The 16,093-nt window shown below is 41.3% G+C and overlaps 1 protein-coding gene across 1 annotated transcript in view; it reads right to left on the bottom strand.

Moving 5' to 3' along the window:
- RNF8 (ring finger protein 8) overlaps nucleotides 1-16,093 on the bottom strand; it is a 38,671-nt gene that overhangs the window by 16,675 nt on the left and 5,903 nt on the right. The window contains 2 exon segments of the mRNA XM_007467286.1: nucleotides 2,029-2,769; nucleotides 16,065-16,093. The exon segment at nucleotides 16,065-16,093 is cut by the window's right edge and continues 10 nt beyond it. Coding sequence (XP_007467348.1) covers nucleotides 2,029-2,769; nucleotides 16,065-16,093 — 770 coding nt within the window.

Below are 16,093 nucleotides of genomic sequence, written 5' to 3'. Positions count from 1 at the left end.
AAAAAAAGAGAAAAAAAAAAAAAAAAAAAAAAAGAATGACGTGGAGAATTCCATAACAGACAGGGTCCGCCTTCCATTATAGTAGTTGAAAATGCCACATCCTTGCTTTCATGATGTCCTCTGAACCCAAAGTGCTCTCCTGGAACAACCAGACACCCTCAGAAACTGGTTACTTGAGGTTACAGGGAGTGCAAGATTCCACCCCATGGGGTAGTGGTGGAAATATCATACAATAACATTTAATTTCCAGAGGAGCAGCAGAAGTGATTCCAGGCTTGTGTTGAGACCCCAGCATTAGCACTGCTGGTCCTGCAGGTTGAGATGTTTGTGCTCAGTGACAACAGCATAGCATCTTCCTTGGACTAGGTCTGTCTCATTCCTGACTGTGTAGTTTCCAGCCTTGTTTTCCCAGTCCCCCAGCAACTAATGTTGTTTAAATAAATTCCTTATATTGCAAAAAAAAAAAAAGTCTGTGTGGGAATTCCCTGGCAGTCCAGGTGTTAGGACTCCATACTCTCAATGCTGAGGGCCCGGGTTTAATCCCTCGTTGGCGAACTAAAATCCCACAAGCCACGCAGCGCAGTCAAAAAAAAAAATTCTGTGTGAAGTAGCAAGGGTTAAATGAGCTTCTGAGCAAGCAGTAGGGGTAGGATAAATTCTTAGGGCTTGGTGGGAGAGGGGAATGCAACTAATAAACAAAGGACTAGATATACGTCACTAGGAGCGATTTATATATGGCCCTCTCTTTCCTGGAGAAATTCTCTAAACCAGTCCTTTTTGCCTTTCCTTACCATTTTGATAAGGAAAAAGATTTCACAGCTATATCTTGAAGCATGCCGAAAGGAGCCACAAATATTAACAGTAACTCTTGTTCCTGAGCACATAAGCCTTTAAAGAGAGCTCTACTCTGGTGAAGGTGTCATACACTAAATATGTGAAGATACACCTCCGTCTATTAATTTCAAGGACTAGTCCAGGCTGGAAAAGGGCAGCAAAAAGGTACACATAAGCAAGCAGTGTATACCCTTAGAAAGACCTATTTAATCCATGGCCTTGGCTAAGACCAGCAGTTTATGGGGATAGCTGAGATTAGAATGAAATCTACAAATTGTTCAGAAATAAGCCAACACAACTGGTTGTTTCTTACACTGAGTAAAGTACACAAAAGAGAAAAGCTTATTCACTTCAATCCTGATTGGCCCCTCTTAGTTCTAAGTCAACAATGGGGAATTCTTGACATTCAGTATTACCTGAGCAAGTAGGTGAGAGTAAAACATGTGGCTCTTGCCAGATGGGAACTGACATTTTGAGCAGAACCAGGATCAGCCATAGCCTAGAAGCTTTGTGCAAGTGCTTGTCATCTAATCCCAAATGACTTGGAGATGCAGACACATTTGCCCTCACCTTGACACAGCTAAGACAGTCATGATTTTATCTACTAAAGGCCCTGTGGAAGGTGGCTTATCACTCAACCCAACAACTGAGTCATGATGTACCTGTCCCCTCCCATGCTGGCTACTCAGGTCAGACACAAACATTTTCTGCCTTTCTAACCTCCCACTTCCTAGGTTAGCTACAGAGCTAACAAGTTGCCAGGTAAATCAAGGGCAGAGTAATCAGGTGACCTACACCTGCCTTGGGTACAGAAATTTGGCTTTGACCTCAGAACAGAGAAAGATTACTCATGAAGACAACTATTGCATTAATTGGGGTGTGCTGTAATTTTGGGGCATCTTCACCTTCATCCAACCTCTCTCTGAATTTACCTCAGTTCTGAGATGCCTCACCTTTACATCCTGATATATCTTGGCTGGTTCTGCCAGTCACCTTTCCCCATCTTGGCATCCCAACTCTGGCTCTTGATCTGATCATCATGCTGAACCTCAAAGTTTTCTGTTCCCATTACATCTCCTGTCCCTGGCACTCAGCACTTGGTCCCTGATCCAGAAACAGAGAGTTCTGGCCAGAGGCTCACGAAGGGCCTGCCCACCCCAAGGGGCACTCTTGTCCTTCCCTCCTATGTGGTACCTGGAGATGCTGCTGCTCTTCCTGGAAAGTCTTCTCCAGCTGCTCCACTCTGGCCTGCTGTTGGGCCTGCTCTGCACACAGCTGGGACTGTAAATCCTGCAGTTCCTGCTCCATTTTCACAATTTTCTTTGAGTTCCCTTTTTGGGTCTGCTTTTTCACATTCAGAACAGCTACCTGCTTTTCCTGCATCTGTGTTTTCAGCTTTAGAATCCTGGACATCGTTACCTTAAACAGCTCTAAGCTGCTCTGAGATGCTGAAGGATTTGAGGCTTTCTGCTTCTTATAATGAAGCTCTACAACTTTTGCAGGGCCTGGGTCAACATGAGCCCCTGTGGTCTTCCCACTTAGCTGAAGAGAAGTCAACTTAGGATCCAAATATTCAGAGGGTTGACTAGCCACTTCACCCTTCCCATGTGATTTCACTGGCTGACCAGGTTCACAAGACACTTTACTTATTTTGAATTTCAAATTTGAGGGGCCTTCAGCTCCAGAACCCTCTAATTCATTCAAACTAAATTTCCTTTTAGTTCTCAAGCCCTTATTTTTTTCCATCATCTGGTCACTTTTTGGGGAAAGACAAGGATAAATCCTCTCCCAGTCTTCTTCAGTAACTTCATATTCATACTCTGCATTCTCCTTATTTTCCAGAGGCACCCCAAGCTGGATGTGATCTCCATTATGGATAGAATAGACCTTTAAAGGTTCTAGACGTTCTCTGTTCAGCCAAACACCATTCAGACTCTGGGGAAAGGGAAAGAAAGACAAAATAAGTTTCATGATTTCCCTCCTCTTAATGGAATTTCCCTCCTGCTGCTGCAAAACCTTCTGTCTTTTCAGAAAGAAAATCCTTGGAGGCAGAGTCAAGATGGTGGTGTGGGAAAACTAGGAATTAGTGTCTCCCCACAACTAGGGTGCCTGCCACCACTGGTGGGGGACTCTGATGCCCAAGGAGATGGGAGGAACCCCAAAGTGAACCGGTAGGACGTAGGGGGACTGAGGGGGGAGGAGAAGCGGAGGCCAGATAGGATTGGCACCCCTGAGGCCAGGGAGATCAGGAGAGGCAGGCGGGAGAGGCCCTCCAGAAGGAGCGGGAGAGATGGGGAGAGTGACCACCCCACACACTCGAGCCCAGGAAGCCTGCTGGGCTCCCAGGTGAGGTCCCCTGCCCTCTGAGACCAGGGGTCGGGGGCACGCCTGGGCCCCTTCTGTTCCTTGAGCCTAAGTCCCACCCCGCACAGGGCCTTTTCCAGCCCTGTGGGTCCTGCGCATTGGCTCCACCCACCACCCAAACCTCACCCTTGATTAGGCCCCACCTTCCACAGCCAAGGCCTTCCCCCCACCCCGCCCTTTTTTTCTTTTCTTTTCCCTCTTCCTCTTTTTTCCTATTGTGATGTACCTTCCAGTTGTTGATTCATCTATAGTTTTATTTTCATCTTCTTTCTAACATATCTGTTCGTTTCCTAGTCTAATTTTATTTTTTACTTTGTTACTGTTCTTTTTTTTTTTACCCCACATGGCTTGCGGGATCTTGGTTCACGAGCTCAGGGCAGGGCTGAAGCTCCTGCGGTGGGAGCTCCAAGTCCGAACTACTGGACTAACAGAGAACCTCAGACCCCAGGGAATATTCATCAGAGTGAGGTCTCACGGAATTCATCATCTTAGCACCAAGACCCAGCTCTGCCCAATAGCCAGTGTTGGAAACCTCAGGCCAAACAACCAGTAAGACATGAACACAATCCCGATCATAAAAAAGAAAAAGAGAGATGGCAAAAAAATACGTCACAGATGAAGGAGCAAGGTAAAAACCTACAAGACCAAGTAAATGAAGAGGAAATAGGCAATCTACCTGAAAAAGAATTCAGAGTAATGATAGTAAAGATGATCCAGAATCTTGGAAACAGAATGGAGGCACAGATTGAGAAAATATAAGAAATGTTTAACAAAGATCTAGAAGAACTAAAGAACAAACAAACAGAGATGAACAACACAATAACTGAAATGAAAAATAAACTAGAAGGAATCAATAACAGAACAACTGAGGCAGAAGAACGAATAAGTGAGGTGGAAGACAAAATAGTGGAAATAACTGCTGAGGAGCAGAATAAAGAAAAACGAATGAAAAGCATTGAAGACAATCTCAGAGACTTCTGGGACAACACTGAATGCACCAACATTCGAATTATAGGGGTCCCAGAAGACGAAAAGAGTCTGAGAAAATATTTGAAGAGATTATAGTTTAAAACTGCCCTAACATGGGAAAGGAAATAGTTACCCAAGTCCAGGAAGCACAGAGAGTCCCATACAGGATAAACCCTAGGAAAAACACACCAAGACACATATTAACCAAACTAACAAAAATTAAATTCCAGGAAAAAATATTAAAAGCAGCAAGGGAGAAACAAAAAATAACATACAAAAAAGGAATCCCCATAAGGTTATCAGTGATTTTTCAGTGGAAATTCTGCAGGACAGAAGAGAGTGGCAGGATATACTTAAAGTGATGAAAGAGAAAAACCTACAACCAAGATTATTCTACCCTGCAAGAATCTCATTCAGATTCGATGGAGAAGTCAAAAGCTTTTCAGACAAGTAAAAGCTAAGAGAATTCAGCACCACCAAACCAGCTTTACAACAAATGCTAAAGAAACCTCTCTAAGTGGGAAACAAGAGAAGAAAAAGACCCACAAAAACAAACCCAAAACAGTTAAGAAAATGGTAATAGGAATATATATATCGATAATAACCTTGAATGTAAATGGATTAAATACCCCAACTAAAAGACACAGACTGGCTGAATGAATACAAAAACAAGACCCATATATATGCTGTCTACAAGAGACCCACTTCAGACCTAGGGATACATACAGACTGAAAGTGAAGGGATGGAATAAGATATTCCATGCAAATGGAAATCAAAAGAAAGCTGGAGTAGCAATACTTGTATCAGATAAAATAGACTTTAAAATAAAGACTGTTACAAAGATAAGGAGGGACACTACATAATGATCAAAGGATCAATCCAAGAAGAAGATGTAACAATTATAAATGTTTATGCGCCCAACATAGGAGCACCTTGATACATAAGGCAAATGCTAACAACCAGGAAAGGAGAAATCGACAGTAACACAATAATAGTAGGGGACTTTAAAACCCCACTTACACCAATGGACAGATCATCCAAACAGAAAATAAATAAGGAAACACAAGCTTTAAATGACACAAGAGACCAGATAGATTTAATTGATATTTATAGAACATTCCACCCAAAAGTGGCAGAATACACTTTCTTCTCAAGTGCATACAGAACATTATCCAGGATAGATCACATCTTGGGTCACAAATCAAGCCTCGGAAAATTTAAGAAAACTGAAATCGTATCAAGCACCTTTTCTGACCACAACACTATGGAGACTGGAAACCAGTTACAGGAAAAAAACTAAAAAACACAAATACCTGGAGGCTAAACAGTGTGCTACTAAATAACTAAGAGATCACTGAAGAAATCAAAGAAGAAATTTAAAAATACATAGAAACAAATGACAATGAAAACATGATGACCGAAAACCTATGGGATGTAGCAAAAGCAGTTCTAAGAGGGAAGCTTATAGCAATTCAAGCTCACCTCAAGAAACAAGAAAAATCTCAAATAAACAATCTAACCCTACACTTAAAACAACTAGAGAAAGAAGAACAAAGAAAACCCAAAGTCAGTAGAAGGAAAGAAATCATAAAGATCAGAGCAGAAATAAATGAAATAGAAAGGAAGAAAACAATAGCAAAGTTCAATAAAACTAAAAGCTGGTTCTTTGAGAAGATAAACAAGACTCATCAAGAAAAAAAGGAAGAGGATGCAAATCAACAAAATTAGAAATGAAAAAGGAGAAATCACAATTGACATTGCAGAAATACAAAGGATTATAAGAGACTAATAAAAACAACTATATGCCAATAAAATGGACAACCACAGGGGCTTCCATGGTGGCGCAGTGGTTGAGAGTCCGCCTGCTGATGCAGGGGACATGGGTTCGTGCCCCAGTCTGGGAAGGTCCCACATGCCGCGGAGCGGCTGGGCCCATGAGCCATGGCCGCTGAGCCTGCGCGTCTGGAGCCTGTGCTCCGCAATGGGAGAGGCCACAACAGTGAGAGGCCTGCATACTGCAAAAAAAAAAAAAAAAAAGGACAACCACAAAGAAACGGACAAATTCTTGGAAAGGTACAATTTTCCAAGACTGAACCAGGAAGAATTAGAAAATATAAACAGACCTATCACAAGTAATAAAATTGAAGCTGTAATTAAAAATCTTCCAACAAACAAAAGTCCAGGACCAGATGGCTTCACAGGTGAATTCTATCAAACATTTAGAGAAGAGCTAACACAGATCCTTCTCAAACTCTTCCAAAAAATTGCAGAGGGAGAAACACTCCCAAATTCATTCTATGAAGCCACCATCACCCTGATACCAAAACCAGAAAAAGATATCACAAAAAAAGTAAATTATAGACCAATATCACTGATGAACATAGATGCAAAAATCCTGAACAAACTACTAGCAAACAGAATCCAACAGCACATTAAAAGGATCATACACCATGATCAAGTGGGATTTATCCCGGGATGCAAGGATTCTTCAATATATGCAAATCAATCAATGTGATACACCACAATAACAAATTAAGGAATAAAAACCATATGATCATCTCAATAGATGCAGAAAAAGCTTTTGACAAAATTCAACACCCATTTATGATAAAAACTCTCCAGAAAATAGGCACAGAGGGAACCTACCTCAACATAATAGAGACCATATATGACAAACCCACAGCAAGCATCATACTCAAAGGTGAAAAACTGAAAGCATTTCCACTAAGATCATGAACAAGACAAGGATGTCTGCTCTCACCACTCTTATTCAACATAGTGTTGGAAGTCGTAGCCACAGCAATCAGAGAAGAAAAAGAAAAGGAATACAAATTGGAAAAGAAGAAGTAAAACTGTCACTGTTTGCTGATGACATGATACTATGCATAGAAAATCCTAAACATGCCACCAGAAAACTACTAGAACTAATCAATGAATTTAGTAAGGTTGCAGGATACAAAATTAATGCACAGAAATCTCTGGCATTCCTATACACTGACAACAAAAAATCAGAAAGAGAAATTAAGGAAACACTCCCATTTACCATTGCAACAAAAAGAATAAAATACTTAGGAGTAAACCTGCCTAAGGAGGTGAAAGACTTGTATTCAGAAAACTATAAAACACTGATGAAAGAAATCAAAGATGACATAAACAGATGGAGAAATATACCATGTTCTTGGATTGGAAGAATCAATATTGTGAAAATGACTATACTACCCAAAGCAATCTACAGATTCAATCCTGATCAAACTACCAATGGCATTCTTCACAGAATCAGAACAAAAAATTTTACAATTCATAGGAAACACAAAAAAAACCAAATAGGCAATATTGAGAAAGAAAAACGGAGCTGGAGGAATCAGGATCCCTGACTTCAAACTATACCACAAAGCTACAGTAATCAAGACAGTCTGGTACTGACACAAAAACAGAAATATAGATCAATGGTACAGGATAGAATGCCCAGAGATAAACCCACGCACATATGGGAAGCTAATTTACGACAAAGGAGGCAAGGATTTACAATGGAGAAAAGACAGCCTCTTCAATAAGTGGTGCTGGGAAAACTGGACAGCTACATGTAAAAGAATGAAATTAGAACACTATCAGGTCCCTGGTGGGGCGCAGTGGTTGAGAGTCCGCCTGCTGATGCAGGGGACATGGGTTCGTGCCCCGGTCCAGGAAGATCCCACATGCCGTGGACCGTGAGCCACGGCCACTGAGCTGCGCGTCCGGAGCCTGTGCTCCGCAACGGGAGAGGCCACAACAGTGATAGGCCCACGTACCGCAAAAAAAAAAAAAAAAAAAAAGAACACTACCTAACACCATACACAAAAATAAATTCCAAATGGATTAAAGACTTAAATGTAAGACCAGACACTATAAAACTCTTAGAAGAAAACATAGGAAAAACACTCTTTGACATAAACCACAGCAACATCTTTTTTGACCCACCTCCTAGAAAGCAGAAATAAAAACAAAAATAAACAAATGGGACTTAATTAAACTTAAAAGCTTTTGCACAGCAAAGGAAACCATAAACAAGATGAAAAGACAACCCTCAGAATGGGAGAAAATATTTGCAAATGAAACGACAGACAAAAGATTAATCTCCAAAATATACAAACAGCTCATGGAGCTCAATATCAAAAAAAAAAAAACAATCCAGTTAAAAAATGGGCAGAAGACCTAAACAGACATTTCACCAAGGAAGACATACAAATGGCCAAGAGGCACATCAAAAGATGTTCAACATCACTAATTATTAGAGAAATGCAAATCAAAACTACAATGAGGTATCACCTCACACTAGTCATAATGGCCATTATCAAAAAATCTACAAACAATAAATGCTGGAAATGGTGTGGTGAAAAGGGAACCCTCCTGCACTGCTTGTGGGAATGTAAATTGATACAACCACTATGGAAAACAGTATGGAGATTCCTTAAAAAACTATAAAAAGAACTACCATGTGACCCAGTAATCCCACTACTGGGCATACGCCCTGAGAAAACCATAATTCAAAAAGAGACATGTACCACAATGTTCACTGCAGCACTATTTACAATAGCCAGGACATGGAACCAACCTAAATGTCCATCGACAGATGAATGGATAAAGAAGATGTGGCACATATATACAATGGAATACTACTCAGCTACAAAAAGAAACTAGGGCTTCCCTGGTGGCGCAGTGGTTGAGAGTCCGCCTGCCGATGCAGGGGACACGGCTTCGTGCCCTGGTCTGGGAAGATCCTACATGCCATGGAGCGGCTAGGCCCGTAAGCCATGGCCGCTGAGCCTGCGCGTCCGGAGACTGTGCTCCGCAACGGGAGAGGCCACAACAGTGAAAGGCCCACGTACCGCAAAAAAAAAAAAAAAGAAAGAAAGAAAGAAAACCCTTGAAAACAAATAGAAAAGAAAGGTTCATAAACTGCCATCCTTAGAAACAGCATTCTTCAAACAGCACTTTGGCTTTTTACCTATATGATGTTCATTTCTCCAGAGAAGTGCCTGTGTAACAGGCAGGAATCACCTTGTTACTGGTGGATGAATTACTCAAATAAATGCAGTAGCATTAAAAGAAACTGAAATCGAATAGCTCCTATTGATGTAAACTGGCGGCAATGGCCCAAGGCTGGAAAAACTGCTAAGAGTGAAGGAAGTAGCATCTAATGATGAGGTTCCGAAGGTATGCTTGGCCAAGAAAGTCATACAGGCACTGTCTCTGGATGTGTGTGGCCCCTGAACACATTGGTGAATGAAAAAACACTTCCGAGTACACATAAACCAAAAAAGAAAGTACCAATACCTTGTACTGGGGTCAAATCACAGGTGGGATCTGATCCAAATAACAGCACCAATGGTCCATGGGCAACAGAACACGTGGTTAAGAGCTGGAGCTCTGGACTCAGCTTATTAGTTGCATGGCCTTCACCAATTTACTTAACCTCTTTGTACTTCAGTTTTGTCTGTAAAATAGTACAGTTCCTATCTCATACTGCTCCTGTGAGGAATGACTGAGGTAATACATATAAAACACTTAGCACAGTGACCCACATAGAGCAAATGCTCGATATTTACTTTTGTGGTTTAAATTAAATCACAGTGTGGGGATTAAGAGCATGAACCTGAAGTCAGACTGCCTGGGTTTGTAATTTGGCTCCATTACTTAACAGCTGTGTGACTTAGGCAAGTTTCTTAACCTCTCTATGCCCCAGCTGCCACATCTATAAAATGGAAGATAATAATAGTCTCTCCCTCATGGTGTTTGTGTGGATTTAATGAGGTAAAATATGTACTGTACTTAGAAAAGTACCTGGCACATGGTAAGCATTATATAAGTGTATATATAAGTGTTCACTACCATTATTTTGTTCTAGCTCAACTGATTTATCAACAATCACTTCAACTCTGTGCTCAGCATCTTGCAAAGTAAATATACCTAGTACAAAAGCAGAAGATATGAAAACATCTTTTAGCAGCCGACCATGGAAAGCAAAACACAAGGGCATATTTAAGCAAATGTGGGATTACATAGCACAGCGTATAAATGTAAAGGAATATCATGTAGAGCTGGGTTAGCTAAGAGATGCTAAATGGAGATGATAAGTCCTAAAATAGACCTGAAGCAAATGCAGCATTTAAAGTTTAAAGAGACAAGTGGGCATTTTAACCCATATCCAGGACTTAACTTTGGGGGACAGGACAGAGATGAAGCTCACATCTGAACAGGGACTAAGGCTTATGTTTATGTTGGTAAAAATAGCTACCTACACTCATGAAGAAAAAATACCTGGTCAACCCAAATATGAAGGACAGGGGGCTGGACCACAAGGCACAGAATATCCAGGGGAGTAGAGAGACTGGATCTCAGCTCTGGTTTGGTATTAGGCCCTGGTTTCTGGTTCTGTATTATTTGGCTCAAGCAGGGAGAGGGAGAGAAAGACGAGCACAGAAACACACAGAAAGACTGGCTTTTACCTCACTGCCTTGGGCCTAACCTGGCTTATCTGTCAACCTTCTCCTAAACTTTCCATTCATATTCAGCCTGAGAAATTATAGGAAGTGATCGGTTCTGCAGACTTCTGAAACAACACATGAGGAATTAACAAAGGAGGGGGATGGAGACCAGAAGAGTCCATTTTAAAATATACATAGGAAAACAGTCTCAGGGAAAGTAATATGACACAGGAGGCCACCTAATGCCAAGATACATACAGACGTTTAAGAAAAACTCAAAGGCAAAGATAATGTTAAATAAATAAAGAAGGTTATAGAAGCAGCCCAAGACGAGAGAGAACAAGGATTCCCTAAAAAGCTGGGGCAAACTCTTGAGACATATGGCAGCCCTCCACTAGATCCTCTGTATTAACCTGCCTTCCTTCAGAGCCCTTTAGGTCTGACAAACAAGCTCTCAAAATTTTTCCATCACATTTTATCCTTGGATGCCTCTGTTTACCCATTAATCACTCTTCGGTGACACCTAGTAGTATAATTTGGACCAAAGGCCCAAACTGGTTCTGTTTACACAGTGACTGTAGAAAAGATGAAAATACCATGGCTATACAGGAACAGTCAAGTACTGCCCAGGATATGATTTCAAATACAATGGTTTAAACAAATCAAACTCTGTTCAATACTTTCTTGATGCTGGTTTTCATAATCACCAGTCTGAACAATGTCAGCAGCAGCAAAGTGATAACCAAAGAAAAGCCTGCCCAATGTCTCAGTAATGAATGAGGAAAAGGTGGAATAACCCTCACCCCCTTAAATACTAATTACTTCACTTAATTCTCAACCTCTGTCCAGCATTTTTAATTGGTTGTTGAGAACAGTGGAAACCCAAAGCCAAAAGCCAATTTTTCCTTGCAGTTCTCTAGATGACTTATGTAGCTCAGTGGTTCTCAGCCCTAACTGTAGAGTGAAATCACCTGGAAACATTTAGAACAAATAGCAGTGCCTGAGTCTCATCCTTAGACTGAATTAATTGGTCAGAGGTGGGACCTAGGCATCAGAATTTTTAAAGCCAGGTTTAGACACAAACACTGTGTATAATCATATTAAGACACAGGGCCCCTTTGCAGTCAACCCTTCACCCATATCCAGGGAGCTACTCATCTGGTCTCTACAAAGGTCTGCCTTTTCCATAATGTTGTATAAATGGAATCATACACAGTATGTACCCTTTTGAGTTTGGCTGCTTTCGTTTAGCATGATGGCTCTGAGATGTGTCCACTTGGTTGCATTACAGTAGCTTGGTATTTTTATTGCTGAGTAGTACTCCAGGGTATGGGTATATCAGCTTGTTTCTCTGTTCCCTAGTTGTTTTCTTCCAGTTTTTGGTGATTATGAATAAAACCACTATAAACATTCAGGTACAAGTTTCTGTGAGAACATAAGTTTCCATTAATTGGGGGTAAATACGTAAAAATGGAATCGCTGGGTAAGTGTATGTTTAACTGTAAGAAACTGCCAAACTGTTTTTCAAAGTGGCAGTACTATTTTGTTTTCTCAGTTACAGTGTTTAAGAGTTCCAGTTACTCTGCATGCTCACCAGCACTTGGTAGTGTTTTATTTTAGCTATTCTAATAGGTTTATCAGTCAATATTTTAAAAAATTCTTTACTACAACATAACATACAAACATAAAAACATACAAATCATAAATGCACAACTAGGTGAATATCACAAAATGAACACTCAGTGTAACTACCACAAGGTTTAAAAAAAATTAAAAAATCCCCATATTATCAGCATCCCAGAAACATCCTTATGCCTCCTTCTAGCCACTAAGTGCCCCCCACCACCCCATAAAGTGACTACTAGCCTGGCTTAACATCACACGTTAGTTTTGCCTGGTTTTGAACATTATACAAATGGCATGAAATAATATGTATTCTTGGGACTTCCCTGCCGGTCCAGTGGTTAAGAATCCGCACTTCCACTGCAAGGGGCGTGGGTTTGATCCCCAGCTGGGGAACTAAGATCCCGCATGCCACATGGCACAGCCAAAAAAAAAAAAGTATTTTTTTGTGTCTGTTTTCTTTCACTCAATATTACGTTTGCGAGATTTATCCATGTTGTTGGATATAGCAGTAATTCATTCAAATTCATTACAGTATAGTGTTTCATTGTAAGAATATTCCACAGTTTATTTATCCATTCTACTGTTGAAAGACATTTGGGTCGTTTCCCTAGGAGTGAAAATACTGTATGTGTGTATGTATGTATGTATGTATATACACATACATACATACACAACTTTAATAAATAATGCCAAATAATTTTCCAAAATAGTTGTACCAATTTACACTTCTACCAAAAGACTACTTGTTCCATACCCGTACTAGTGTCTGGCATCATCAAAATTTAATTATAGTTACCCTCTGACTACAAGGTGTGTTGTGGTATTCTATCATGCTTTTAATTTGTATTTCCCAGGGACTTCCCCGGTGGCGCAGTTGTTGAGAATCCGCCTGCCAATTCAGTGGACACGGGTTTGAGCCCTGGTCCGGGAAGATCCCACATGCTGCAGAGCAACTAAGCCCGTACGCCACAACTACTGAGCCTGTGCTCTAGAGCCCGCGAGCCACAACCACTGAGCCCACGTGCCACAACTACTGAAGATGGTGCGCCTAGAGCCCATGCTCTGCAACAAGAAAAGCCACCACAATGAGAAGCCCACACACTGCAACGAAAAGTAGTCCCCGCTCACCACAACTAGAGAAAGCCCGCACACAGCAACGAAGACCCAACACAGCCAAAATTAATAAATAATTTGTATTTGTATTATTTATTGATCAAATAAATAATCTGATCATTAATGAAGTTGAACAATGTTTCATGGCTACTGAACATTTGGAAAGAATCTTTTGTGAAGTGCCTGGCTCTTGCCCATTTTTATTTTTTTTAATTTATTTATTTTAGTTTTTTTATTTTTGGCTGCGTTGGGTCTTCGTTGCTATGCGTGGGCTTTCTCTAGTTGCGGAGAGTGGGGGCTACTCTTCGTTGCGGTGCACAGGCTTCTCATTGCGGTGACTTCTCTCGCTGTGGAGTACAAGCTCTAGGCACGTGGGCTTCAGTAGTTGTGGTGCACAGGCTCAGTAGTTGTGGCTCGCGGGCTCTAGAGAGCAGGCTCAGCAGTTGTGGTGCACAGGTTTAGTTGTTCCATGGCATGTGGGATCTTCCCAGACCAGGGCTCGAACCCGTGTCCCCTGCATTGGCAGGTGGATTCTTAACCACTGTGCCACCAGGGAAGCCTCTGCCCATTTTTAATACTGGGTTATCTTTCTTTTTCTCATTGATCTGGAGTTCTATATACATCCGAGTGTAAGCCCTTCACTGATTATATGTGTAGCAAGTATCTTCCACTCTGAGCTTCCTTTCACTCTATTAATGATATCCTTTGATGAATGCAAATTCTTAATTTTAATGTGCTACCTCCAGTATTTTTTAAAAGTATCCCATGTATGGGCAAAACTGGAAACAGGGCTGAGGACCACCGCTCTAGCTGCTGGGAGACCAGAAGTTGAATTGTCCCAAGCAGCAAGGTTTGTTCAGACTCAACTGTGCACAGAAGGGGTTAAAATAGATCATCTTTAAGGTCCCCTTTTTGGTGCCAATTTATATTTTGCTCACAGTGCCTTCCTAAGAGTGCTGAACCAATTTACTTAGCATTTATGCTCTCTTTCAACACCATGCCAACTCAACTTAATCCTAGTGCAGGAAGGTACTTTCTCCAACAGCTTAAATGTAGCAGGTTTATGCATGCAAAATGAGGCCGCTGGGCAGGCCTACAGAATACCTGTGATACTATGAATTATAATAAGAAATATATATTTGGTATTCATCCCCATTTCTAGCACAGAGCTTCTAAAACCCTTGAAATTTTCTAAGTGGTAAGAGATCAAGGTAACTTTTGTTATGTTAATGAGGTGACTTTTGGAATGCGCCAGGGGAACCAATCCTGTGATTGGACAGTTGGAACTTTCAGTCTCACCCCTCAACCCCCTGGGAAGGGAGAGGGGCTAGTGGTTGCTCACCACTGGCTAATGATTCAATCAAGTACACAAATGTAATGAAGCCTCCATAGAAACCCAAAAGGATGGGGTTTGGAGAGCTTCCTGGTTGGTGAACACCTGGAAGTGCTAGGAGAGGGGCAGGGCATGGACACTCCATGGCCCTTCCCATATACCTTGCCCTATGAGTCTCTTTCATTTGGATGTTCACCTGTATCCCAGACCATATCCTTTTATAATAAACTGGTAAATCTAAGTAAATGTATTCCTGAATTGTGAATCACTCTGAAGCTAATTAATTAAATCCAAAGTGGGAGGCGGCAAAGGGGACCTCTGATTTATAGCCAGTCAGCCAGAAGTACAGGTGAAAACCTGGACTTGGCAACTGGCACCTGAAGTTCAAGGATAGGGTCCTTGGAACTTCCAACCTATAGCCAGTTGGTCAGAAGCACAGATGTTAAACTGGGGTTGTGACTGGCATCTGAAGTGGAGGGTGGTCTTGTGGGACTGAGCCCTTTACCGGTGGAATCTGATGCTATCTCGGGTTGACGGGTGGGGGGACGTCCCCACACCCGTTGGAATCGGTCTCAGAATCATTTCAATACCCTTCCTTCTAACAGGTATCTTTAAAATCCTTTCAACCAGAGCAGTGCAAAATGGTGTCCAAAGACTTTTCACACTTCCTAATCCTTAACTGTTGACATCGGAATTTCTCTCACTTCACACTCTGTATTTTCACTATTCGCAGGTGCTTGTATATCTGCACTTTAGGTATTTCCTAATTGCTGGGTTTTATACACTATTTCACCTCCCTTAGTATTCACATTTGATCTGTGGTTTTCAAATTTGTTTCAAGCAAAAAAAACCCCCTATATTCAAAGGAAATCTTCCTTAGAGCACTAATACATGAAACAAGTGAAAAGTGAGAGGAGGGGTTTGCTCTGATGGAAAGAAGTGGGGAAGAAAAGGAGCTAAGTGCAGTCAGCTCAGTTCCTCCCCCTCCCCATGTCCTGAATCACAGTTGTACTCCAGAAACTTTGTCAGATTCCCGAGATCTCTGGACCTCCAACTCACAAGAGACCAAGTCCCCTGGTAACTTAATCTAGTTTCTGGAATAGGACCTATTGCCCCAATTCAAGTGTTCCCTACAAAGTAACTAACTTCAAGTCATTAGACTTCATTGTGGCATAATCCAATCTCTGGCAACATAGAGAAGTAGCTGTCTCTGGGAAAGACAAGTGGGTAGCTAGGGGAGAAGATATCTTCTTTTAATTTTGAATCTTTTAATTTTGTACCATGTATTACCTCGGGGGGGGAACCCTAACTTAAAAAAAAAATTCAATAAAAGTAACTAGGCTTCCATGGATTACTGTACCTTGTTGTCCATAATTGTCCATTGGCCCT

The sequence above is a fragment of the Lipotes vexillifer genome, unplaced genomic scaffold (genome assembly GCF_000442215.2).
Source record: "Lipotes vexillifer unplaced genomic scaffold, Lipotes_vexillifer_v1.1 scaffold528, whole genome shotgun sequence".
In the NCBI taxonomy this organism is placed as follows: domain Eukaryota; kingdom Metazoa; phylum Chordata; class Mammalia; order Artiodactyla; family Lipotidae; genus Lipotes; species Lipotes vexillifer.
Note: the sequence above shows the minus strand (reverse complement) of the source record. Positions and strands in the feature narration are given on the sequence as shown.